General features: G+C 32.9%; 2 protein-coding genes and 1 non-coding gene across 5 annotated transcripts; all 3 read left to right on the forward strand.

Moving 5' to 3' along the window:
• Positions 1-6258: 6258 nt before the first annotated feature.
• Positions 6259-11675, forward strand: LOC140871569 (probable inactive purple acid phosphatase 1). 3 transcript variants are annotated; one of them, XM_073274133.1, is made up of 13 exons: positions 6259-6323; positions 7013-7197; positions 7359-7450; positions 7671-7737; positions 7838-7960; positions 8492-8584; positions 8668-8797; positions 8952-9033; positions 9600-9732; positions 9847-10052; positions 10142-10267; positions 10447-10756; positions 11152-11675. In XM_073274133.1, exons 2-13 carry the CDS (start codon positions 7030-7032, stop codon positions 11455-11457), a joined length of 1836 nt encoding a protein of 611 aa, XP_073130234.1. In that variant the 5' UTR covers positions 6259-6323; positions 7013-7029; the 3' UTR covers positions 11458-11675. The 3 variants fall into 3 exon arrangements, with proteins under 3 accessions (XP_073130234.1, XP_073130233.1, XP_073130236.1); XM_073274132.1 differs by lacking the exon at positions 6259-6323 and adding an exon at positions 6335-6485 and having other exon boundaries at positions 11152-11674; XM_073274135.1 differs by lacking the exon at positions 6259-6323 and adding an exon at positions 6584-6833.
• An 870-nt stretch (positions 11676-12545) lies between these two features.
• LOC140871887 (uncharacterized) lies at positions 12546-16043 on the forward strand. The gene is made up of 3 exons (XM_073274628.1): positions 12546-13635; positions 14245-14666; positions 15136-16043. Exons 1-3 carry the CDS (start codon positions 12924-12926, stop codon positions 15931-15933), a joined length of 1932 nt encoding a protein of 643 aa, XP_073130729.1. The 5' UTR covers positions 12546-12923; the 3' UTR covers positions 15934-16043.
• A 569-nt stretch (positions 16044-16612) lies between these two features.
• TRNAC-GCA (transfer RNA cysteine (anticodon GCA)) lies at positions 16613-16684 on the forward strand. The gene has a single exon. It is a non-coding gene; the product is annotated as a tRNA-Cys (tRNA).
• The last annotated feature ends 7414 nt before the right edge of the window (positions 16685-24098 follow it).

Below are 24098 nucleotides of genomic sequence, written 5' to 3' on the forward strand. Positions count from 1 at the left end.
GGAATTTGAATTTCCTGAATTCCAATTTCAATTCCAAATCCAATTCAAAATCCAATTCCAAATTCTATTTTTTAGGCATCCAAATACACTATAGTATTTAAATTATTAAGTTGACTTTTTTTTTTTAGATTTGTTGTGACAAAAAAATTTATTTATGATTTGTTAGTTTGATTATTCTTATACTATTTGAAATATGCACTAATTCGTCTATGACTTAGACTTAGGAGTTCGTTGAGTTATTTTTTATTTTAAGTTTTTATTTTATTGCAAAACAATCTTTAAAGTCATTATTTTCAGGAATTTGGAATTTTGATTACTATATGAAGTAATCATATCAATATCCTATCAGTTTGGTTAGAAAACCAGAAGATCAAAAACATTTTTTTAGGAAAAAACAATTTTATAAAAAAATATCGTATTTAGATACAAATTTTTAAAAAGTATTTCTTTAGAAGCTAGAAGTTCTATATTTTTTGTTTTTTTCTTAATTATATTTAAAAATAATAAAAATAAAATCACTTATCAACATTTAATCAAACACCAAAATCGTTTATGTTTTTTTTTAATAAAAACACTTGAAAATGATGAACTTATTTAAACATTTTTTCAAAGTTACAGCTTTCTGTATACATATTAATAGAGACGTATCTGTGTTTGATGAGTGCTGAGAAGAAATTTTAAAAATTGGGTCTTCTTATTGCGTTCAATAATTGTAAAGTTCAATTTGCAATATACTAAACAATATAAAGATATACCAGAGATAATATATATATATATATATATATATATATATATTACATTTAAATCAATAAAAAGTCCATAAACACTTGAAATAATTAAATAAATACTACTAATCTAACTGTTTTTATTGACAAGTATTTATCAAATCTGTAAGTTGTCGGACCATTTATCTCTAAAAAATATAATTTTTTTTTTGCTGTTACAACTATCGTTGACGGTATAGTTAACAAAATCTTACATATAGCAATATAAGTATTTAACAATAAGCCATCCAGTTTTGTCGAAAACGATACTATATCAATTGCCTTGTTTTTTTTTTTTTTCCATTGGTTAAATAACATCTCATGACTAAATCAATCCTCAAAAAAAAAAAGAAGACAAAATCAACGAGAGCATGAACTGAAACGACCCTAACTCTATAATTAATAAATAAATATGCGGAATTTTTTTTTTTCTAAGTAAAAATATGTACATACATGTCCATACATATATGCACAGAATAAATAGATTTAAAAATAAATAACTTGAATAAAAATAATGCAACAAATCGAAAACTTAACATTTCATAATTTAAATATATGAGTCATGCGTTAAATAAAATACTGACCAAAAGTGAAATAAATTAAAGTTTTGCATGCACTGAAAATTACTTAAATAAAATATCCCGAATCACAACCACTGAAAATAATTAAAATGTAACATGCTAAAAATTCGAGACATGCATAAAGACTCAGAAAACGGTCACGGGGGATCACTGCCAGTCTGCTCATACGTCCTCGCCGCCGGTAGGAGCTACATCCTCCTCCACGTACTCACCTGCACCATACCAGTGTAGTGAGCCTAGAGGCCCAACATGCTAACATAACAAGGGTTTAAAATAATTTAAATCACTTTAATACTAATACATAACATATACATGAATGAGCATGCTTAAAAATATCATTGACATCACATAACTTAAATTAACTTAAATATCATAACATAAATAATACATACATTGTTGAGCAAAGTATTTTCTAACATCGCATGGTTGTATCCATAGTGTAACCTTAAATCATACATTAAATACTGATCAGTGTGGAAACCAACGTACGTGGCGGTGACGAATCACCACTTAAATTGGCAGTAAACTGCCCTTCAATAGTTCACATATGGGGACGAATTCCCCTCAAATTGTCACACTACTTCAACTTCCAACATAAAATATTTTCCTTTGCTCAACCTTAAACATTAAATCATGCATAAAAATTATTTCATGAATGCATGCACTTAAATAAAATGTGTGTCCTTCATGTATATTTAATTTAATTTCATACTAACATATAAATATAAAAAAATAACTTCAATGCATAAAAATAATTAAATATACATTCAGGACACATGCAAATTTATCCTGGATTGTACTGACTGCTGGCCCTAACACTCAAGCCCATTTACTTAAATCTGGCCCATTAACACTGAGACTGGCCCATTTAACATACTTAAGCCCAACATTACATTTCTAAGCCCAATTAATTAATTAAAGCCCATCAAAACATTCCTGGCCCAATAACAACCTATTCTGGCCCAATGGGCCCAAAAACCCAAAGACTGGCCCAATAACTTTCATGGGCCCCCAAGGCCCATAAAATTTAGAGGACTCACTTGATTAATTTAATTAAGCCCAATAATAATTAAATTTAACCCAAATAATTAAATGGAACCCAAATCATTTTATTTCTAATTAATTGGCCCCAAAAACCAATTAAATCCTAAAATACTTTAAAATTAAAAAGACTCAAGCCCGGCCCACCAACCCGGACCCGAACCAACTTAACCCGACCCACTACCCTATTGACCCGACCCGGACCACTCAGACCCGGCCCAGACCCCGAATCCAGCCCCAACCCGTGACCCCCTCCCTTGCTTCCTCTCGGCCGAGAGCAGCAGGCCTTCTCGGCCTGCTGCCGGCCAGCTCCGGCCGCCCCTGGCCGGAGCCCCGCCGCCCAGACGTAGCCCACGTCTGGGCGGTCCCGACCTGGCCCTAGCCCTGACCCCATGCACCCCCTAAACCGAGCCCGAACCCCACTTCCCTCGAACCCTAGCTGCGCATCCGTGGAGGCCGATCTGCACTTGGTGGTTTCCTGGGCTCGTTTGGCTCGAACCACTCGAGCCACTCGAGTCCAGGCCACACACACACACCCTCTGAACACCTACCAGCAGTCGTACAAGGCATGGAGGAAGAAAAACGTGAGTATGATTGAAGGAATACATGAACAAAGTGCATATCAACCAAAAGCAAACGTTTTTCTGAAAATTCCTTGGAACAATCTGATGTCTACACATTCACACATATAATTCCTGATATGGCATGAAAATAAAGAGAAAAAATCATGCCTTGCACCGTAGATTGAAGAGAAGTAGGCGCGTGGGACGATTCCAAGACGACGGGACGACGATTTAACTTGAAAACCTCAAGAACCGGGGCTATGGAGTCTTCTTGGAGGCTGCTGATCGGTCGAAGAAGAAATGAAGGAGAGGGGATGGCGGCTGTGTGAGAGTGATCGGGTGAGAGGGTTGGGTAGAATAGGTTTAGGTTTTTAATTTAATTAAAAGTAGGTTTTAGGATAATTAAAATATTAAGAAGGGTTTTTAATTATAAAATATATAACTTAAAAACTCTAATTAAGAAATAAAAATCTGATAACTAAAATTAAAATCCCGAAATATATAATTAAGGGAATTTTAAAAATAATTAAAAGTCACTATTTTGGCTAAATTTGAATAAAAACGGACTCCTAAAATTATATAAAATTAAATACTAAAATTTTTGAGGTAATAAAATTCAAAATAGTATTTTTTGGGCTCTTGAAAGGCTCATGAAATAAATTGGATAGAAAGTTGTCATCTCGTCCATGCACGGTCCCGTCTACGCGATAAAATAACTCAAATACCAATAGTTCATAAAAATCACTAATTATGGGTTAAATAATTTAAATCATGCACAAATAATTCACATAATAATTTAATCCATAATCTAAAATTTTAAATAAATAAATTTCCTAATTATGCATGCGAATTCACGTATTTAAAATACCGGTTGTTACAATTCTCCCCCCCTTAAATTGGATTTCGTCCTCGAAATTAAAGTACTTACCCGAACAACTCCGGGTAGCGAGTCCTCATATCTGCCTCGGTTTCCCAAGTAGCTTCCTCCTCCGATTGATTCAGCCACTGGACTCTGATCATCGGTATGACACGCGTCCTAAGCCTCCGCTCCTCCCTAGCCAAGATCCGTATAGGCCTCTCCTCAAATGCTAACTCCGGTGTCAACTGAAGAGGCTCAAAATCCAACACATGCGACGGGTTGGAGACATATCTCCGAAGCATGGATACATGGAAAACGTTGTGCACTGCCGCTAGCCCTGGTGGTAGAGCTAAACGGTAGACCAACGTGCCAACTCTCTCCAAGATCTCGAATGACCCTATATACCTCGGATTAAGCTTGTCTCTCCGGCCAAATCGCACTACTCCCTTCATAGGTGACACCTTCAGGAATACGTGATCACCTACAGCGAACTCCAAATCTCGTCGTCGAGTATCTGCATAACTCTTCTGACGACTCTGAGCAGTCCTCATGCGATCCCGAATCTGAGTCACCATGTCAGCTGTCTGCTGCACAATCTCAGGACCAAGTAAAATCCTCTCACCAACCTCATCCCAATTCACAGGATACCTGCATCTCCTCCCATACAATGCTGCATAAGGAGCCATACCTATAGACGACTGAAAACTGTTGTTATAGGTAAACTCCACTAATGGCAGTCTAGTCTCCCACGAGCCCTGAAAATCGATGACACAAGCTCTCAGAAGATCCTCGAGAACCTGGATCACTCTCTCAGACTGACCATCTGTCTGGGGATGGAATGCTGTGCTGAACAAAAGTCTAGTCCCCAAAGCTGTGTGCAGACTCTTCCAAAACGCGGATGTGAAACTCGGATCTCTGTCTGACACAATCGACACTGGTATGCCATGCAACCTAACAATCTCCTTGATGTAAAGCTCTGCATACTGTGTCAATGAGTAAGTAGTCCTCACCGGCAAGAAATGAGCTGACTTGGTGAGTCTATCCACAATCACCCAAATCGCTGTGCAACCTCTGGCACTCCTCGGTAAGCCAACCACAAAGTCCATCGTAATATTCTCCCATTTCCATTCCGAAATAGGAAGAGGTCTAAGAAGTCCTGCTGGACGCTGATGCTCTGCCTCGACTTGCTGACAAGTCAAGCACTCTGACACCACTCTCCCGATGTCTCTCTTCATCCCGGGCCACCAATACAATAGCTGCAAATCTCTGTACATCTTCGTACTTCTGGGGTGAATGGAGTACGGAGATGTGTGAGCCTCTGCTAAAATCTCAGCTCTCAACTGATCGACGTTCGGTACCCACATCCTACCACGGTACTGAACAATGCCATCCACAACTGTATAAAGACGGCCACCCTTGGCCTCATCTCTCTGCCTCCAACGCTGTAACTCCTCATCAGTAGTCTGTCCAACTCTGATCCGATCTCGCAGAATCGGCTGCACCGTCAACACTGACAAGCTCGGTGCATGACCACTCGAGTAAAACTCCAAATCAAACCTCTAAATCTCGCTCTGCAGTGGTAACTGCACTGACAAACACGATACCACTGACGACTTCCGACTCAAAGCATCGGCCACTACATTAGCTTTACCTGGATGGTAGCTAATGTCACAATCATAATCCTTCACTAACTCCAACCATCTCCGTTGCCTCATGTTCAACTCCTTCTGAGTGAAAAAATACTTGAGGCTCTTGTGATCCGTGAAAATCTTGCACTTCTCACCATACAGATTGTGGGCCTGCGAAATTGTGACCACTGCTCTGGTGGGTTTGGCTTCGCTTGCTCATCACGCATTTTGGCACACCTTTAAAAATATTATCTTGAAGATACAAAAAATAGATTCCATGTATTTTTTGAAAGATGTCTTTAATTTGGGCTTCATTTTAATGTATTTTCTTTACAACTGTATCTTGTCCTGTAAAGCCCAAAGACATCTTGCAAGAAATATTGTACAAACAGTACAGTTTAAAATTTGGAATATTCTAATATTCTGAAGTTAGAGCGAGTCTTCATCCCCATTTTTATTCTTTCTATTGTATCTTTCTTACATAATTCCTCAACATTAATTTAAAATTTTCCCTTTTTAACTCAATTATTTGATTTTTTTTATTATTGATTTTATTGAATTTAATAAAAAGAAAAAAGAACAATTTGGATACTTCCCATGCCACTATACTTCCTATGCGGGTTACTTTTCTAATTTATTTAGGTTGATTTGATTAGTTTTTTTGCTCGTGATAAGCACGTCTCAAGTCTATATTTAAGTCCGTCGGTTGTGTGCGGATAATTTCGTTCTTTAATGTTACAATTGAGACGTAATTTGATACATGATGTATAAAAAAAAAAAAATGTTACAATTGAGACGTAATTTGATACATGATGTAAAAAAAAAAAAAAAAAAAAAAGTTGGCCTGACAAATCCAGTGCGCCTAAATTCAGTCTTTTCTGCAAAAGGTTCCCACATTTCTGCTCAATCTATATTATTTCCTATTTTTGGCTATGTTTTGATTCGTTTTTCTTGATTCTCGATTGGTACAATCGGCGTTTGCACTTCGGAAGCTCCAAGAAATTTTGTGGGCTTCTGAAATTGTGACCAAGAAATTTTGTTGAATTGAGGTCCAAATTTTATGCTCTTTTCTTTTCTTTTCTTTTTTTTTTTAAAAAAATCTGCATTTAGCAGTTGTCCCGCATTTGTAATGGCAGTGTAATGATTAGCTTGGAAGTTCCATTTTTTTGGAATGATTATGTGTGAACTTTGAAGATTGCCACTGCTCTGGTGGGCTTCGCTTGCGCATCCCGCATTTTGGCACACCTTTAAAAATATTATCGGTTGTTAATTCTTTAAGATATGGCAAGTTTATCAGATTCAAGATCAGTGGTATTGATTCCTAGTTTCATTTAGGGCGCTTATTAAATTTTTAAGCCTTTGGCTTCTGCCGTTATTTGCCAATGCTCATTTGATCGGTTGGATAAAAAACTCATAGTGCTTACTTAGATCATGCAAATCAAGATTTCTATTGATCCCTTTTTGTTTGTGATGATATGTTTATTTATTGTTGAGGTGCCATTTCGGTGTGTTCAGATTCGGGGATGACTTTTTTGCAAACTTATTGTGGATTTTTCCTTTGCTGCATTATTTTCAGACTGGAGGTCCCGTGCAATGCCACTTTTCAGGAATTTCGTGGTGGTTTTGTGGGTTTTGTCGAGTTTTAAAGGGGCTATATCACACGGGGTTCAGCCTCTTTCACGAATTTCTATCGAAAATGCTGTTATTGCTTTAGAAGATTCGGCTTATATTACATGCTCTCCCTCAGTTCTTGGAGCCAACGTAAGTCTTGACTCTTGGCTACATAATACATTCTTTTAACAATGTGTGTGCTTTATGCGATTTGATCCTTCCTGCCATAAGTTGTGTATTGTTAAACTGACTTGAAAATCTGTAACACTATAAACTCCTCTTCGAGTTTAATCATTTCCTCTCTGTTTTAGGGACAAAACGGTGAATTGGTCACTTTAAAATATAGCAGCCCAAACCCATCGATAGATGATTGGATCGGAGTGTTTTCTCCTGCCAATTTCAGGTACAATAAATGTATCTATGTTCAAGGATCCACCTTTTTCAATTTTCTTAAGCTCAATTCCCAGTAGACTGAGAAATACCACACTTGTTGGAGATTTTTTCTGATCTCAAGAATCCAAGGATCAAACTTTGTCGTGCAAGAATTTTGTCCATCATGAGCATTTAACATAACATGATACAGAGTGATCATTATTTACAGAATTTTTATGTGTTTTTTTCAGCTCGTCCACTTGCATTGCAGAAAATCCCAGAGTTGGCCCTCCATTTTTATGTACAGCACCCATAAAGGTTTGTCCAAATACCTGATGCTTTGAATTTGTCAATCAACTATCATGCATATGTATAGGTCGTGTGCCTAATGATGCAATCTTATTCAATTTCTATGCAGTATCAGTATGCAAATTTCAGCAGTCCCAAGTACAAGGATACGGGCAAAGGATCTCTGAAGCTCCAGCTGATAAATCAGAGATCAGACTACTCGTTTGCTTTATTTTCTGGTGGCTTATCAAAAGTAGGTCTTCCAGAATCTATTAAGTTCTTTTGGTTTAGTCTTTGTATTTCAATAATGTAAGAAAAGCTTTAGCAGTATAGGTTGAATCAGTTAAATTAGTGAGTTATTCGTAGATGGCTTCGCTAAATTTGCATCCATCCATTTACAGCTAAGACCACTGACTCGAAACCATTCACTAAAGTTGAAATAACAATGACTTTATATATCTATTCTTGGTAATATATTCGTAGATGGCTTCGCTAAATTTGCATAACATTGTGGATATGAAGGAGAAAATGAATTTAGAATTAAGTTAATTAGTTTGTTTTCCTCTAATTTTCAATGCCCTTGAAACTGCTAGATGTAATTTTCATGTGCACCGTTGGTGCAAATGACAAGATATTGATTATTTCCGAGTCTTTGTTGAAATGACTAGCCATATTTAATCTTGTTTGCTGCAAATGATATGATATTGATTATTTCCAAGTCTTTGTTGAAATGACTAGCCATATTTAATCTTGTTATTATGCTCTGTTTTAACTTGATTAACAGCCAAAGCTGGTGGCAGTATCAAATATAGTAGCTTTCACTAATCCAAATGCACCTCTTTATCCACGATTAGCCCAAGGAAAAACATGGAATGAAGTAAGTTTGTATTTTTGTCAATTGACCTTCATATGTAGTTTGTCATATTCTAGTAATATGAAGCATTTTAAATTGGTATTTAGATGACTGTAACCTGGACTAGTGGGTATGGTATTGATGAAGCAGAGCCACTTGTTGAATGGGGTAAAAAAGGAGGAGAACAGATGCGTTCTTTAGCAGCTACACTGACTTTTGATCGCAACAGCATGTGTGGTGCGTTAACTCTAACGAAGTTAAATTTTGGAGAAATAGTCTATAATCAATATAATTTTTTTATTCTAGTAGTTTGCTGCTACAAACAACAAGTGTTTGTCTTGTAATATTAAGTATGATGATAAATATTCATCACTCGTGTACAAATTTGTAGGTGCACCAGCAAGAACGGTTGGATGGCGTGATCCTGGATTCATTCATACCAGTTTTCTAAAGGATTTATGGCCCAATTCTTTGTGCGTTCTATTTATAAATTTGATTCACGTCATGCTTTTAGTTTTCACCATGTGCATAAGTACACAGTGTTGCTGAATCTTTATACCCAGTTTTTCCAAATTTTTTCTTTGACTTTGCTTAAACAAAATTAGTTAAGTCATTGGGCTTATGAATGATTAACTCTGGTGTACTATTAACATGCATATCTATATTCTGCAAAACTTCATTAAAACCCTAACTTTACTTTTAAAAAAATTAATACCCCCTGTTCAATGGGGTTTGGCGAATATCCCTAGCAGTGGAACAGAAAAAGCTCATACATTACCTACGTATCTTTGTAGGACTAAGCCAAAATGCTTATTCGAATACTGACAAGTTTCAGATGCATAACAACTCCAAACAAAAAAAGTGTCCAATCCTATCTTATTTAATGCAGGCCTGGATATTAGTGTGAGGAACTGTCCCTACTATTGTCCGATCCAGGAGCAGAATATGCCTCCTTATTTTCCAATTGGTTTTCTCAGAAGACGGACTTGTACTTTAATATTTTGCATTGCAATTTACAACCATAACATTGATGATGCAGGTACACTTACAAATTGGGGCATAAATTGTTAAATGGTACTTATGTGTGGAGTGATATGCGTCAATTCAAAGCATCTCCATATCCTGGTCAAAACTCTTTACAACGTGTTATCATTTTCGGTGATATGGGCAAGGTGCAACACCTTCCTAGAGTTTTCTTTAACTGGACGCCTCTATTTTTTAGTTGATTGTATTATTTGTACTAACAATATGGCTGCTGTTCTTTTCGTTTCTTTATTTCTCTACAGGATGAGGCTGACGGTTCCAATGAGTATAATAATTTTCAACGTGGCTCCCTCAACACCACCAAGCAACTGATTGATGACTTGAAAAATTTTGACATTGTGTTTCATATTGGAGATATCTGTTATGCCAATGGGTATCTTTCGCAGTGGGATCAGTTTACCTCTCAAGTCGAGCAGATTACTTCAAGAGTACCATACATGATCGCCAGGTGCACTATAATTTTCAAAGAAATCGTTTATAAATTATCATTATTTTCTTCTTCTCTTGTGTATGTGATGTTGATGGTTATCCTTGCAGTGGCAACCATGAACGAGACTGGCCTGGATCAGGTTCATTTTACGAGAACAATGATTCAGGTGGAGAATGCGGAGTCTTGGCTGAAACTATGTTTTATGTTCCTGCTGAAAATCGAGCTAAGTTCTGGTATGATGATGTTGTCTTAAATTTGATCATTCATTTATCAGGAAAAATTTGCAGATCTATTTGTGTTATTCTGTAACCGAGCATATATGGACAGATAAAATTTTCAGTTCATGCTTTGATATTGTTTTATTTCAGAGTGAAGAATGTAAAACTTGGAATCTTTTATTCCACTTTGGCAGGTATGCCACAGATTATGGCATGTTCCGGTTCTGCATTGCTGATACGGAACATGATTGGAGAGAGGGTACCGAACAATACAAGTTCATTGAGCACTGTTTGGCATCTGTAGATAGACAGAAGCAGCCTTGGTTGATCTTTCTTGCTCATCGAGTACTAGGTTATTCTTCCGCTGCATTTTACGCAGAAGAAGGATCTTTTGCTGAACCAATGGGGAGAGACGACCTTCAAAAACTTTGGCAGAAGTATAAAGTTGATATAGCCATATACGGGCACGCACACTGTTATGAGCGGACTTGTCCTGCGTATCAGGTATTTCATAAAGCCCTTTGATTGATTGATTAACACTATACAAGATATCCAAAGCGATTGTTGATACGTGCTTGGGAAAGTCATATTCTATGTTCATACTTGAAATTCATGATTTGCAAAAGCTGAAATTTTCACAAAGAAGACACTCATATTTTGCGAGCCAAAGTTTCAATTGTTGTACCGCAAGGACAGACGCATGGAACAACAAAAAAAGTTGTTCACATTTATACTATCTTATATTAATAATCCTTTGAAGTTCATAGTTTTAACTATATGCAGTCCATTGGCATATAACTCACATTTTTATCATGCTATATGAGACCAATATCTCATATCAGCAAAAACTTATATAGTACTTTTTCCTTTTCATTATGCTATTCTCTTTGTTGCTGTAGAATCACTGTACAAGCAATGAAAAAGGCTACTATCATGGTAGCTTGAACGGAACTATACATGTTGTTGCTGGAGGAGGAGGAGCCAGCCTCACTGACTTTTCTACTCTACAGCCGAATTGGAGTATTTTCAGGGATTCTGATTATGGCTTTGTGAAACTCACGGCATTCGACCATTCAAACCTGTTGTTTGAGTACAAGAGAAGCAGCGATGGAAAGGTACACGACTCTTTTAGAATGTCCCGGGATTATAGAGATATCTTGGCTTGTAGTGTCGATAGCTGTCCGAGTACAACCCTTGCATCTTGATCGACATGTCTATAAAGATGCGAACTTTTCCACGCAGTTGTTTAGGTTGGACTGTTGAATCCATTGAATATATGTCGCATTTCTAATCTTGATGGAAAGAGCAACAGGGGGAGCAAAAAAATGGGAATGCCATTTGTAATCACTGTGTTTCAGTCTTTCAGATAAACATTGTTGGTTGCAAAGTTGCAATTTTATGAAGCCACGATTCGAATACCCTTTTTCCAAATGAAACGACATTTTTTTTAAGGTAAAATAAATTTATTTGAATGGTATTTTTCTGTCATGGTAGAGACAAGCAGCCACAACCCAGCAGCCACCTGCATAAAAATATAAAAATCGATAAATGGTTAGTCATAAATTCTTGTATAATTTTTTTAAATTAAATGTTTTGTTGGCTCATTTTGCAGCCACAAATAACAGAGAGAGTGCATTTTTAACACCTGCTCGTTGCAAAAAGAGTTTAATGGGGAAATATTTTGATATATGGGCTTCTTTAATTTTTTTTGAACCTTGGCTTCTTTAATTTTTAAACATATTATTTCGTGCTTATGTTTATAATTTATATATTAGTATTTGGATGCACACGTTGTGTGATTGCACATCCAATTTTTTTGTAACGAAAAAAATAAATATTGAAATAAAAAATACAAAAATGATGTTTCGGTAAATAAAACTAAAAAGACATAAAGGTGATATTTTGTAATTAAATAGTTGTTGATACAACAAACATGAAGCATGTCGTATCAATGTATCAAAATCTTTATTTAATTATATTTTTGGATCAGAATTATATCTATTATCTCCAACTAATCCGTTTCTATGAAGAGACGGTTAAAGATATCTTACTTTTAAGATATTGTATAAATTATGGATCTAATGAACTATAACAAATTATCTTGTGATCTAAAGAGACATAGAGCTGGTTTCTAATTTCGTTCGAGTCTATTTTCTTGAAAATACTAAAAAAGAATAACAGAGAATGCATGTTTGAAAGCGAACAAAATTCGACACTCACCACTAAATTAGGGTCTCAAATTCACTATCCACAATTAAGTGGCTCTTGCAAGACATGGCCCCTCCCTCCAGATCAAAACAAGTGCTTATTTTTCACTTGAATATATTATATTAATTAAATAATAAATCTACAGTCGAACAATTCGCGCTTCCAACCAAGACCATGAATTAAAATAAAATTTTCGAATAATCTTTCAAACTTCGGAGTCCATTCGTCGTTGAATTCACCACCAAATTAGCAAGTACAGATTCTCGAGCGATTCAGTTCATTTAATCAGCTGTTTCGACTTCAAGAGTTTGTTGTAGGGTGTGATTTCTGCACAAGTTTCGTTGTTTTACGGGCTCTGCTATGAAGATCTCTGGTACTGTAATGGGTTTCAAGTTCGAGGTATTGTTTCTGGGAAATTGGGAAATATCGATTTTGTAGGGGTATATTTTGTGTTTTCGGAAGAATGGATTTGTGGGTGGTGGCAGCCGCTGCTGGAGCTGGATACATAGCCAAGAACTTGCAGAATTTATCGGTGGATAAAAACGAAGGCTCGTTGGAGCCGGCTCTTAAGTATCAAGGCAATGTTCAATCAGAATCCATGAATATCCTGCAGCAGATACGTTATAATACCTGCCCATTACGCAGATTAGAGCAAAACAGAGCGCTAGATGATGGAGATTTAGCTTCTAGCGGTACCGGCATTTCGGGCCAAAGAATCCCGGAATTTGAAGATGGTGATGGTAAAAATTCCCGTAGATTGAAAAGGGGGAAGTTCATTAGAAGTAGGAGGAGTGGCTTGAATATTGCGAGGCCATTGTTTTCTGTAGAGAATGACCTTGATTATGAGCTGAGTAAAGATGGTGAAGGATTTGAACAAAACGGGTATGGCATGTTTCCTTCTGTGTCTACAGTGAGGCCACTGCTGGTTACTGATGGAACTGGATTGACCAGCAGATCGAGCAGCGCTTCATCCTTGGCGCTTTTTGATGGTGGAATGGAGGAGGGGAGGAGAGAAAATATTGTTGGCTCAAAAGTGAGGAATACAATGTTTAGGTCTCATTCAATGGAACATATTGATTCTGTTGTGCTTCCAAGGAAGCCCAAAAAGAGTTCTGGCCTTGCACGAATGAGTGGTGCCTCTGAAGGGGTGCCTCGTAAACTTTTTGAGTCATCAGGTCTTTTCATCTGCTCTTGTTTTTACAAATTTTGATGTGTTTACTCGTTTGACTTGTATGCAGCGTGCGTGTATTGGTTATCTGAATTGCATTGTCTTGGTGAGCTGTGAATATTTACTTAAAGGTTTTCTTTGTCAATGAAATGTTCCAAGGAGTTGTGAACTAACTTTGTAGTTTGTCTGTCATTTTAAGTAACTGTTTCGGCAAGAAATGCAATCAAATCTAGACATCTCGATGAATTTTTTTACAGGCTTGTATCATGGCTTGCCGATAGGGTTGATTGGTGTCTTGATGTAATCTGAGTTTTCTGGTTGACTTGCTTGTGTTTACTACCTTGGAAAGTAGTTCTGGAGTATTTGTTTCAGGGGTTTGGTGAGGGATGAGTGCAGCGATATTGTTTTCTCACAAAAATTAATGGATGTATTAATATCAAGAAACATGACTTTGTTGCATGTTCAAGAAATTGATGGCTGATGCATCTGCTTTATTTATCCAGCAATAAGCTGGAGATGTATAAAGTTTAGGGTGGTTGGGAGAAATATGTAGATTTGAACATTTTGGCCCAATTAAGTTCTTGTTTGAATTTTTTTTTTTTTTTTCTGTTACCAGGACCTGACGGAATGCTTCTCTTTATCATGGGAATGAGTATTGGAATATTGTCTGCTAAAACAGCCAGTAAAAGACAAGTAGATGGTATGAAAATGCAATTAATGCAGACACAGAATTTAGTTCAAGATTTGCACGATGAACTTAATATGAAAGAAATGATTACTGTGAAGGAGATTGTAAACGAAGGCTATTATCAACCCCCTCGAAAAAATGATTCACCTTCGTCAGTCAGGGAGCCAATTGCATCTCCTAACAAGGAAGCAAAAGAATCGACCAAATTTGACAGTTCTAAGGCAGGTGATGATAATGCTGAGAATCGCAAATTAAGGAGTAAAATTGAGGAAGAGCTTCAGGCTGAACTGGAGATGCTCGAACACAATATTAATGCACCTGCTCTTGAAAACATATCTAATATTGTGGAGGTGAGACAGTTTTACCTTTTGGAATTCGAACACTTTAATAAACATCATGAGACTGGTCTATAATTCAGTTATTCTTCGATCTTTTTGCCTAAAATTTTGCCATCTGTTGCGTCGGTATGTTCAATTTAATGTTCTCTTGACTGCCTGTCATTAATCAACGTATATTATTCACTCTGTTAACTGGATCCCTGATGGATGCTAATGTTACTTTTGTTTCTTAAATCATTCAAATTTCAAAATTTGTTGAAATTCAATTCTTCTAGTCCTTGTACCATGTGATGGGCTCCTATAAGTCGAAAAACAATTGAAGATATGTAGAACTAATATAATTTTGCATGGTCTTCTCAAATTCTTCAGAGAACACTGGTTAGATAGCTACTTTTTGCTTCCTCCCAGTCGATGTGGAGGTTTAGCTTCTGATCAAATTTTAATATACCTAAGATGCTTCAGTGTTATTTTTATTTTCCAGCTAGATCCAGATTACGAACCAGATATTGCTCAAGGAGATTTAAAGGCAATGATGGCCATGGAAGCTCGAGATACTGCATCTGAGTCCGGTGATGAATCAACAAGTACAACCACCAATATCTCTCAGCCTCCAAATTACGCAGTTTCACCACGGGAGCTGAGTTTCCGCCTCCATGAGTTGATAGAGTCTAGGCTTGAAGCACGTATCAAGGAGCTAGAAATAGCTCTTATTAACAGCGAAAGAAGAGTTCAAGTTCTTGGCTCTCAAGGCATTTTATCTGGAACAAGACTTTCTTTTAGTGAAACAGAATATTCATGCTCTCCCCAAAGCCCGATAAACAATTGTGGGCACTACACAACCGATGGATCATTGGTTAGGAATATCTCCAGCAATTCCCTGGATTCAATTGAGGCAAATTGTACTTTAGAGCGGTCGACAGATGACAAACAAGAACGAGGCAAGAAAAGCTCTACTAGTAGCCGTGGCAGCGATCATGATATGCATTCAACTGTAAAAAAGTTAATCGACGGTCTAGGTCTATTTAACGAAGAAAAGAAAGTTTCGCAAAATGATGCTGCTGTGGAAAAAGATGGAGGACAAGAGGATTCAGTTCAATATGTGGGTCGGACTTGGGATAGGCAGATGTCGAGAAGTTTGATGTTGGATGAGGATTTCGAGAGTGAAGACGAGGAGGAAGCTGATGAAGCAGAAATGCTTCTGATAAAGAAGATAGTTGAGAGAAGGAGATCAGGTTCTGCTTTTGTTTTTAATTTTGATGAATTTAGGACTCAGACATAAAAGGATGAGTGTATATATATTTCTTGTATAAGGAGAAAAAGAAGACATGGGATCCAAACACTTAGTTCAATCCAGTAAGTAATATTACACTTATCTTTTAAATATTGTACATTTACACGTCTAAAGATTAAAAACTTGAAGTTTGAATACTTGAACCCTTGTTATCTTAAAGATTCATAAAGTTTGTCACCACTTCACCATAGAAAATGTATGTTTGGGCAAATGGTGAATTTAAATTTTGGGCGTTCCGGCGAGCTCTGGTGGACTTCCGACGGAGGTAGCATATGTACATACATTTGTGCCATTGAATCACGTTCCGCGAATGATGATGCAAGTCATGGAAATAATGTAGAATCCAACTTTATTTACGAACTTCATTTATCTTGTCTTGATTTGATTCCGACTCAAACAGACTCAAGGTAATAGATGTAGGATTATTCTTCGTTGCTTCGGAGTTCATACATTTATAAAAATATTTGCTTCGAACTTCCATTAAAATCATTAATGGAATTTCAGGCATGAAACGATGAATAGATATATGCAGTATGGTAATCTTTGTTCTTCAACAAATCTTGGTCCGTAAGTATACAAATATGGAAATATTCTCCTATAGTCCTATTAAATTATTTAATTACTGTGGTCGAATATGGACAAAAGGGTCGGTCGAATATGGACAAAAGGGTCCTTAGCTCAGTGGTAGAGCAATTGACTGCAGATCAATAGGTCACCGGTTCGAATCCGGTAGGGCCCTGTTTGTTTCTCTTCATTTATTTTGAGTTAATTTCTCTTCATTTTTAATTCTTGACTCCATTTTATTTGTGTTTTTTAGATTTATATTTACATAATTTTGTGATTTCTGGTAGTATAATTAGTGACTTTAATTAATAATATAAACAATTACTATCTATTCCTATATATTATGTAAAAACTTCTTAGTCTTTTGGTATACTAATTCAAATAATTAAATAAATTAAAAAAAAACCCACACACACAACCACTTTTCTCCACTATCTCAATTTTTTTCCTCTCAATTATGATTTTTTTTTCTTCTTTTTTTTTTTTTTGAACTAATTTTTTCTCCCCAATTTTTGTATTTAATATATAATACAATAATTTTGTTTGTCAGCTTTAATTGAAATATAATTCTATTATAAAAATAAAATTAGCACGCAATGCATGCAATAAAATGCTAGTTATAATTAAGTATGAAAACAAATGACTTTAAAATTCAGTAGGGACATATGGAATTAAATTAGGAAAAATCGTATTTTTGGTAGTGTACGTTTGTTATTTTGCAATTTTAAACTTTTATGCTATTAAATTTCTATCTTAGTGATTTATTTTTTAATTTTTGGTCATTTTTCATCGAGAGTGATAACGTAACACTAAAAATAAAAATTCTTAAAATTGTCAAAATTAACGAAGATAAACAATTTTCTGTTAAAATTATATTGTTATAAAAAAATTCAACCAACGCCTAAAAAGTAAAAGGTGCTTCACTAATTTTGATTTTATTTGAGTATTATCAAAATCGGGCTAAATCTTCGGACTTATTATATCTCAATGAGTAATTAAATTAGTTTCGCAACATTATATATTGATTTTTTTTTTTTTGAAATGTATATATGTGTGTGTGTTTATTGTTGAATCTTACATTTTGGTTTTGGTGATCACAAAACAATCTATCAATGTTATAGATTGTGCCGCTTTCTGTGTGTAAAACAGGTGTCGACCGCTACTTTGAAGAACAGAAGTAACGACCGCTTTCAGTTTACATTTGATCACTAGAATATGTGCGCAAAAATTCTTTTGTGAGTAGGATGATTTTAAGTGTCTCAAAGATGAGTATTTATATTCGGCGGGCAACGACTCATTTGAATTCAAATCAATGCCATTAACTTGTCTTTTCCACGGACATCTGACATTCCCTGACACGAAGGTACACTGAGAGTGTTTTGCTTTTGGCGCATTGTCTTGTACGGGCAAATGTTTTTCCATAAGAGCTCCGTTTGATTTGGATTTGCTTGCTCAAACTCTTTATTAGTTTAGTTGAGATGTGCTCAACCGATTCAGTTTAGCTCTGCTTAACTGAATTGCATTGTTCTCTTTCTTCAGTTGATCTCTGCTCAACTGCTTAGATAGTTAAGGAAACTGATTCTCCTCTTGGCCATGTTCAGTTTAGCTCTTTTATTTGATAGGATATGATCATTGGTCACCTTTAGATGATCTCTTCATTTCAGGCTTTGAGAGCTTTGGTCAGTTTATGTCTTTTGAGCTCGACTGATCTTTATGACGTCGGTTGACCTCTGAAGTAGACTGAATTATGTTTATATCAACACGTATCTATGAAGTAGACTGAATTATGTTTATATCAACACGTATCTATGAAGTAGACTGAATTATGTTTATATCAACACGTTGTAGTCAAAAGACTTCACTTTTCAATATCATATACAAATTAATACGTTTAGATATACAAAAAGAATTCTTTGTTCATCAATTTATTCAGTTTTATCTCACACTAAAGTGATTTGGGTAATAGAATTTCAGTATTATAATTTTCTTTTAATTATTAAATTTTTTCGATATTGATTCTTAAGGGTATCTTTTGTTTGCCAAATGTCATTATGTTTATGTTGTGTTCTGAATTATGCCCAAAAATTTATTATTTTTTCAATTTTTTTTTATACCTATTGTTTATAATTGATAAGACGATCAATATCTATTGCTTAAAAAAATGCAGAGTTCCCATTATTTTTTGAGGCCTGATTTATGAATTTCTTATTTCTATTGTCATTTCGGCAAATGAATACTAAATCATACGAGTGGACATGCATATATGCGTACATATTAATTTACAAATCCATATCAAATTTCTAAGTTATATAATTTATAGCTATATATAATAGATTGAATTTAAGTAATTCGTTGTTAAATATAGCCAACAACCAATGATACCAAACAAGAGTAGGTCTTGTGTACAAGGCCGTCTCATCGGTCTATATTTGTAAGACATATCAACTTGATTCATAACTTCTTTAGTAAAAAATAATATTTTGACATAAAAATAATAATTTTCACTCAAATCATAAAAAAATTATACAATATTTCTTCTTGACATAACTAACAAAAAAATGATATTTTTGCAGTGGAAAATAATTTTTGACATAAAAAGTAATATTTTTAATAGATTTACAAAAATACATATTCTTTCAATCAATAAATTAAAGTATTATAACAATACAAAGCAAATTTTTAATCACAATTAATTACTTAAATATTTAAAAATAACTAGAAAAATGTACGTGCGTTGCACGTAATTACAATTTTATTTGATTGAGACTGAAGTTATTAAATTTCAAATGTTTATGTTTATTAAAATCACGTGAAAGTTTAAACTTTAGTCACTATGATTCAATATCCAATTAGCAGGTGAAACGAGAATATTACGTATTTAACCTTTTTTTGTGATCATATTTTCGGTTCTTGATCAACATTTTTTAGTGATATTATATGTTTATATATTGAGTTTAATTTATTTTTTAACTAACAACTTTAAAGCAATAACATATGTTGTATATTTATTGAAAAGCGTAATATATATTACAAACTGTAGGATCAAATGATTTCTGTTATTAAAAGGTATAGTTGATGGTAACTGTGCAACTCAAATCTTTTAAATCGTACAACAGTACAAATAAACACATGTTTCAATTGTTCAATCCAGGAGAAGGACAATTATTTCACCCAAATAATCATCTTATCCATTATTGTGCTTTCAATCAATCTACGTGAATCGAAATCATGGCATTGACTTCAATATTAATTGTATAACCGAACGCTTCTCGCTTTAACAAAATTTATAGTTGATGGTAACAATATTACTCAATTAATATTTTAAACAATAAGTACAAAATCTCAAACGTCATGAATAATTTATGTTAAATGACAATTTTACTTATATTGATTTTAAGTAAAATAATAATAATTTATTTCAGAAAAATGATTTTTTGATTAATTAACTTGTCCAAATTTGAGTTTTAGTCCATTGAGTTGTCATATTTGGTTTTGGTGGACTAACATTTAATTTTTTTTTACTATTTTTAGTCCAATTGTTGACGTGATATTTGATAATTCAACAATTTTTTATCTCATCATTTTTACGTTATGTCAGTAGTTTTTTTTATTATTACAAATCAGTATTTTCCAGTGTCACGTTATCAATTCCAATAATTGCTAAAAATTAAAATTTAGCGTACCAAAAACAAACTTTGAAAACTTAGTGGACCAGATCCTAAAAGTAAATAAGTTAGTGAACAAAAAACACTATTTTTCCTTTATATAAAAGTTTTATTTGGAAATGAATGTTGATATTATATTAATAAAGTAAATATAAATCATTTATTATTTTCTCTCTGGTAAATTATGATTATCATAAACAATTGTTGTAGTTTGACTTGTTTTGATTCTCAATCATCTTGGTCATACATAATAATATTTTCAAATTTTTCTTACGTATATTTTTTCAGTTTATTGAATAAATTTGTTTGTTTGGTTTCGATAATAAAATTTAAATATACATTAGATAATAATTTAGTATAAAAAATAATCAATATCCTAACAAAAAATATAGAAATAAAAATAATATTTTTATAATATAAACTTTGAGTGTTATAGTATATACAAATATATACTAAGAGTGTTTAATTCAATTATACAAATAATTATTTAATTAATGATATATATATAATTTTTCATAAGTTCATCAAACTCTTGTTTTAAAAAATCTAACATATTAATATGTGATAAATATCTTTTTTCAAAAATCAAATTCATATAATGTGCAACAGTCAATCCAAACTTTTTTTTATATTTTTATTTGTTCAAATCTTGTAATATTTTGTTCAAAAACTCTTAGAGTATTAATTTTAGTGGAACTGATGACATTATTTAAATTATTTTTTTTTCTTCCTATACGAGATTGTAAGTATAGAAATAAATTATTTTTAATTTTTCTATTGTTATCGCTAATAACATAGTTTCTAGTCTAGATATATTATATTAATATTTCTCGATCCTCTAATCAAATATATGAAGAGAATAATTTTATGTCGTCTAATCTCACAACCTCTAGTTTTTCAACCAAGATGTTAGACAACAATGTCTTGATAAAACTTTAATATGTTTTCTGTTTTTCTTCAATAGTAATCCAATCGAGTTGTTTTAAATTTGATATACATATAAATTACATGTTGTATTTTTACATGTCATAAAAAATATTTATATATTTAGTGTAATAATTAATTTATAATTTCTAAGAATAGTATGTAAATATATTATTTGAAAAAAAATATGAGCAGATAAAAAAATGTGAAGAAAAATATTTTTTTAGAGGATGAACAATCATAATTTAAACAAGTTCAAAAATTTTATACTCAATATTTCAAAGATTTAAATGACTTAGATATAAGAATAATATGTCTGAAATAAAAATCGATTTTGAGTGTAGTATTTTTCTAATTTTTTTCACGTAAATTTTTACGATTTCATAAGTATTAAATTAATTGATTATATTAGCCAACTATTATATTGTAGTACAAACATAAACATGAAACTTATTTATAATCATACTCTCTATATCTCCTTTATTTAAACTACATTTATTTTTTTTATCTTTCTCAATTATAGTATAGTTTTCATATTAAATATCATTTGTACTACTCTTTTACCAATTTATCCCTATTAAATTCATAAAATGTATAATTATTTTATTTTATTAAAATTTCACTAAATAAGGGCAAAATGAGAAATTTATTTTTCCAAATACTTACTTAATATATATGTGAAAATACACGTACACAAGCCAAAATTAGTAGGATGAAATGAGTATATATATATTTTTACATTGGACAAGAAAATATTGATGTTGTTGATTACATTTGTAGTCCTTAAAATTTCAAAAATATTACACAATTAGTCGTCACTATTTGTTTTATAGTATCTCTTCCTAAAAACTGAAATATCAGAAAGTCTAGTTAGATGATCAAATCTCAAAAAAATAAATGAATGATTGAATAAAGGATGTGAGTACATTTTCTATATAAATGAAATAGAACCTTGACTTATGACATGATTTCACTTGTCTTGAACACAATGATGAAATTTAATGGTTTGATTTAATTTTTTTTAATTTTTCTTAAAGTTCTAATAATCAAAATATTAAGTTACAAAAGTATAGTAAATTAAAAACGTAACTATGACGATAAAGTTGAAATAAGTCCAAAAAAGTAATATTTTTTTTTAAATTTATAGAGCCAAAATTAAAGTAACTTTCAATAATTACTTTTTGTTTCCATGAGTGTCACAATATAGATTTAGGACATGAATTAAATTTTAACAAAGATAACTATGACGATAAAGTTGAAATAAGTCCAAAAAATTAATATTTTTTTAAATCTCTAAAGCAAAAATTAAGGTAACTTTCAATAATTACTTTTTGTTTCTATGAGTGTCACAATATAGATTTAGGACATGAATTAAATATTAATTAATTTGCCTTCAATAAATGAACACACAAAATGATATGAATTAAATATTAATAATTAATCTAGCTTGAATAAATAAATTGACTAATCTATAAAATGACATAAAAAACCTTAAAAACCCTTGGAAATGACAAAAATATTTAATTATTAAATGAAATAATGAGGACAAAATTGTAAATTCATTATCAAAAATGTCAAAATATAGATTTAGTAAATGAATTAAATATTAACAATTTATTTACCTTGGATAAATAAATGGACACAAAAAATGATATGAATTAAATATTAAAAATTAATCTACCTTGAATAAATAAATTAACTAATGCATAAAAAAATGCAAGACCTTAAAAATCCTTGAAAATGACAAAAATATTAATTATTAAATGAAATAATGTGGACAAAATTATAAGTTGACAATAAAACCCAATAATTAATGAAATAATGAGGGTATTAAAGGAAATTCACAATTCAAACTTGTATATTTAGATATATTTAGATTAGATAGATAGGTAATAGAATAGATTAATTAGGATAAATTTAGAAAAAAAATGAAACTAGAAACCTTAATTTTTCCCTTAGTACATAAAAATACACACACACACACACACACACACACATATATATATATATATATATATATTTATTTATCATATATCAAATTTAATTTGGTCGCAGATATCACATATCGCATTTTTCAGCTCGGTGTTTATACGTTGATTGACATTTCAGCCATTAATTATTTCTCGATGCTACTGCCGGAAAATTCAACCCTACCCCATGAGGTAGGTGAAAGCATTTTATTAGTTCAAATTATGTGGGCCCCACATGATTGAGTGAAGTACACATGATTTGAACCAATTAGTGAGTGTCACCTACCCCATGGGATAGGGTCGAACTGCCCTACGGGCACAAATTACAACGTTTGAGTTTAATTCACAGGTAATAAGCAATAATGTATGATACACATACGTTGACTCTGTGCGATGATTGTGCAATATCTTGATGTAAAATTTCAAAAAAAAATCTAGATTATGGAGAGGATAAATGGCAAGTCTAACCCATTAATAGAGTACGTTGTGAAATCAATGAATCTGTTTTTATTATAAAAAGATGAATGGAGGAGTAAAATTTTTGTATTGTGAAATTAAATGTCATTATAGGCATAGCCCACATTTTGTTAATTAGTGCATAAAATGGGATAGGTGTTTTTTTTTTTTGAAATTAGAAGAAAAAAGGAAAGGCAAGCGAGAGAACTATAAATATTGAAGGAGTAGATCCACATGGGAGTTAGTTCTGATTTATTATACATAATTACAGTTATACATAATACATAAACTTGAAGTTATCATTTTCTTTTTGTGCAAAAATTTATACACAATAATGTCACAAATCTATCAATTAAATGAGTGAAATTAATATCATAATTAAAATGAATTTATAAAAGAGTAGGTATCTTGTGAGATGGTTTCACAGATCTTTATCTGTGAGACTGATCAACCTTATCCATATTTACAATAAAAATTATATATTTTTGGAATAAAAAATAATATTTTTTAATGAGTGACACTAATAGAAGATTCGCCTCACAAAATTGAATCGTGAGATTGTCTCACATAAGTT

Source organism: Henckelia pumila, unplaced genomic scaffold, assembly GCF_033568475.1.
Source record: "Henckelia pumila isolate YLH828 unplaced genomic scaffold, ASM3356847v2 CTG_461:::fragment_3, whole genome shotgun sequence".
Lineage (NCBI taxonomy): Eukaryota > Viridiplantae > Streptophyta > Magnoliopsida > Lamiales > Gesneriaceae > Henckelia > Henckelia pumila.

Coding starts and splice junctions, on each gene's coding strand:
- LOC140871569 (XM_073274133.1), top strand. CDS start 7,030: ATGCCACTTTTCAGGAATTTCGTGGTGGTTTTGTGGGTTTTGTCGAGT. Junction 7,961..8,491: donor TTTCTGGTGGCTTATCAAAA/GTAGGTCTTCCA, acceptor CTTGATTAACAG/CCAAAGCTGGTGGCAGTATC. Junction 8,798..8,951: donor TGATCGCAACAGCATGTGTG/GTGCGTTAACTC, acceptor ACAAATTTGTAG/GTGCACCAGCAAGAACGGTT.
- LOC140871887 (XM_073274628.1), top strand. CDS start 12,924: ATGGATTTGTGGGTGGTGGCAGCCGCTGCTGGAGCTGGATACATAGCC. Junction 13,636..14,244: donor TAAACTTTTTGAGTCATCAG/GTCTTTTCATCT, acceptor TTCTGTTACCAG/GACCTGACGGAATGCTTCTC. Junction 14,667..15,135: donor ACATATCTAATATTGTGGAG/GTGAGACAGTTT, acceptor TTTATTTTCCAG/CTAGATCCAGATTACGAACC.